Raw genomic sequence first — 3,629 nt, 5'->3', positions numbered from 1 at the left:
TTTTTTTTTTTTTTTGTAAGATTCTTGCAAAATAATGAATCTGACTTTCTTTCATTTCTTGCTGATATAACAAAATAATAATGATAATAATAAAATACAATAATTAATTTTATGAAGATAAAAGGAAATAAGGAAATAGTAAAAAACGAATGAAAGAAAGTTACAAGTAACTTTCTTGGATCAAGCTTATACATAGAATTTCGTTTGAATATAACAAAATGATTCTAATGTATTAGTAAGCAAATTATTGTCGCGAGGATATTATTCACGATCACAAACAATCAGTTGTATTTGTTCATGATGCTTCTTTATTATCAATGCGAAGAATTCATCCTATTCGAGGCGTATTCTTGGCATCAACCCTTGCATAATCTCTAATGTCTGCACACGCATTAACTGAACATAAATTAAATGCAGTAGCCATTCACGTGACACACAATACGTGATCACAACTTCGTCCTTTGATTCGTTCTGACTCTGTGATGGTATTAAAATATATTTAACGATATAACCTGTTCGATATTATATAGATTTTATTGAAATTTCTTTTATAATATTTCTCATTTATTCTGAGATTGTTGAATACAATTTTATTGTAATCATAAAGGATTGTTTAACGATATACACGTATCGTCATAATGAGTAATCAATTGCTTTTATAGTTTTATGTAATAGTCATTAAAATATCTTGTTTTTTTATTTATAATTCAGGAAAATTATATAAATCCATATATATTTTTGTATAATTTTATTTTAAGATACATTGAGCAATATACTTGATTTCAAATTATATATTTGTTAATAGAATTGAACTGAAAATGAATTTTTTAATTAGTTTTCTCTCTTTGTCATGTCATTTCATTATTTTATTTAGAAACGAGAATACTTATTTTCCAAAATTAATGAGACTTTTTATTCTTCATTTTGAAAATTCTCACTTTCTATTCTTAGTTTTTACACGTTCACTTTTCTTGAACCACATCCAACGTGAATAATATAAATCGATACGGTCGTAAAAGCGATCATATGAACCTTTGCGAACTGTAATTCTTGCCTAAACGATCGCAGCCAAGATTTTCACAATGGATCGAATGGGTCGATGTGTCATAGATCTTTAAAGAAGATTACATAGCGGATATTATTTTTATTCGATTACCCATTCTTTAGCGCTTGGTGAAACAACCAGGTAGGTGTGAAGTAATGCGAAACGAATCGAAGGTATTCATAACGATGTGATTAATTATATGTATGTAACATGAATCCTCGAAGTTGATTTCGCAATTGTGTACATGCAATTTACGACAATTTTTCGAAAACTTTATTAGTCGTAAAAGTCATTACATGGCTACTCATTTCGTGGTAAATTTTTAAATAATTTCCATTTTGCGAACTATTTGTGGAGAGCTTAAACGTGCGAAAAATATTTAGAATGCATTTAAAAATACATAAAATAGAAATATAGTATTTGAATAATTTCTAGATTGGAAAAATGTAAAAATGTAAAAAATTTAAATTAGAATAAATTTAAATTAGAATAATTCATGATTAAATTTTGTAAAAATAATCTATCTTTTATACTTAGAAATTTAAATTGCCTTGATGAAAAAGATCATTGATAAAGTTTTAAATTTACATAATCAATTACAGAAAAAAAAAGAAAAACTATATCAATAAAACAAGCTATCATTATTAAAGCTAACTTATTAAAATGAGAATAACTTTTACATAGAAAAGCAATCTAATAAATTATTCCACGTATTTCTATTTTTTTTTAAATAAATTTTTATTTAATTGTATGATAATTAAACAAAGTTGATAGATTGTATCACTCTCTGTTTGTAAAATGAAACAATTTGCATTCACAGCTAATATCAAGATAGTATTTCGTTTAACTAGGCTCGAAAGGAGTTGAAAGACACATAGCAGCTATCCAATGTGCACGTCATCCGCTAAATGACTCGTCTATGCCTTCAATGTATCGTATCGCGCAATTGCATTGCGCCCGACATTTCTCGCATGCAAACCCGTGAATGACTCTCCGTTTCCGTTTCATTATTCGAATCATTATCCAAGCTAACTTTGAACGCGCAACAATTACGCGAAATCATTATCGACGGAATGATCTGAATCTTAATGTAACAACACGTACCAATGTTTTTACGTTTTATTTATGCATTTCGATTGTTGTGGAAAAAAAATATGAACAATAGATTGACAACGAAATATCTAATTTTCTTTATTGAAGATTATACGTAGGATGGAATTTTGATAAATTGATAAATTCTACTAATTGATTTCTAATAATCCTGCTTTTGATTTTAATATTATTTCTAGCGGTCAAGTTGCAAGATGGTACCTACGTGTTCAATGGGAATTACAGCATAAGTCTGCCTGGTAAGTATCAAGCAGCAGGGACTAGTTTCGTCTACATTCGTCAAAGTCCTCAGAATTTGGAAAGTTTCTCTGCCATTGGCCCATTGGAAGAGCCCATTGATGTTATGGTAAATAAATTATAGCAAATGGAAATAAATAAAACAACAAGAAGATATATTCAAATATATTTTCGATTCAGGTTTTATATCAAGAACCGAATCCCGGAATTGTATATCGATACGTCATCCCCGGAGGTGGAGTATCTCCGAGTTCTCATCTTGGACATAAGACGGGTATACAATTATTCCTTTAAATAGACGAAAATAAAATAACAATAATAATTAATGTACAGAGAGTTCTATTTCAGTTTCTAGCAAGGCTGGTGAAGCTATTCCTCACAAGAAGTAAGAATTCTTCAACATTCGAATATTTTTTTGTCTTCATGCCTCGTTATCTATTAACAAATATTCATTATTCTATAGAATAGAAGCCGGTTCTAATATCAATGATGGAACGCAAACATATCTTCCAAGACGGTACAAGAAAAGAAAATTCTTTTGGAAACCAAGCGGTTATACCGAGTGTAGTAAAACTTGTGGTGGAGGTAAAGAGATATTTATAGAAATTATATTTTCAAGTTAAATATATGAAACAAACATCTTTCTTTTTTATCTATTACAAAAAAAAAAAAAGGTACTCAGATATTGAAATACGTATGCACGAGGGAACACACACAGACACCTGTGCCTGAAAAGAGATGCCACGCGTTAGAAAAACCGCGAGAAACTCAAGTACGATGCAATACTACACCTTGCCTACCCAGGTGAATAGAATTCCATACGTTCAATTGAAAAAAATATATTCTTCCATATATATCGTGCACTCTTCTATTCCTTAATTTAATAATTTTACGCCTTTATTATTTCAATATTTTAATACACATTTAATGTGTATATTCTATTTAATTTTAAAGATAATTTTATTTGATATAGAAATTTTAATCATGAATTTCAATTATTTGAATAAATTTGACAAAGATGGAGAGCAGGCCCATGGAGCCTTTGTTCGGTTACCTGTGGTAGCGGTACGCGTTCCAGGAGCATAGAATGTGTACAAGAAATAACAGCATCATTGATAATGAGAATAGCCGATGGCGCCTGCGTGGAGCCTAATATCCTTCCTACTTCCGAGGTTTGCGAAATGCCACGCTGTGAACTCGAATCGAAGGTAGCACCAACAACATTACCGCCTCCGCA

General features: G+C 30.1%; 1 protein-coding gene across 1 annotated transcript in view; it reads left to right on the top strand.

The window, feature by feature from the left end:
- The window catches only part of LOC102676975 (thrombospondin type-1 domain-containing protein 4-like), a 6,964-nt gene that overhangs the window by 515 nt on the left and 2,820 nt on the right, over positions 1–3,629 (top strand). Inside the window, 6 exon segments of the mRNA XM_031512717.1 lie at positions 2,335–2,501; positions 2,573–2,666; positions 2,741–2,777; positions 2,856–2,977; positions 3,067–3,196; positions 3,411–3,629. Coding sequence (XP_031368577.1) covers positions 2,335–2,501; positions 2,573–2,666; positions 2,741–2,777; positions 2,856–2,977; positions 3,067–3,196; positions 3,411–3,629 — 769 coding nt within the window.

Source organism: Apis dorsata, unplaced genomic scaffold (assembly GCF_000469605.1).
Source record: "Apis dorsata unplaced genomic scaffold, Apis dorsata 1.3 scaffold_507, whole genome shotgun sequence".
In the NCBI taxonomy this organism is placed as follows: domain Eukaryota; kingdom Metazoa; phylum Arthropoda; class Insecta; order Hymenoptera; family Apidae; genus Apis; species Apis dorsata.
This window is presented reverse-complemented; position numbering and strand designations above follow the sequence as displayed.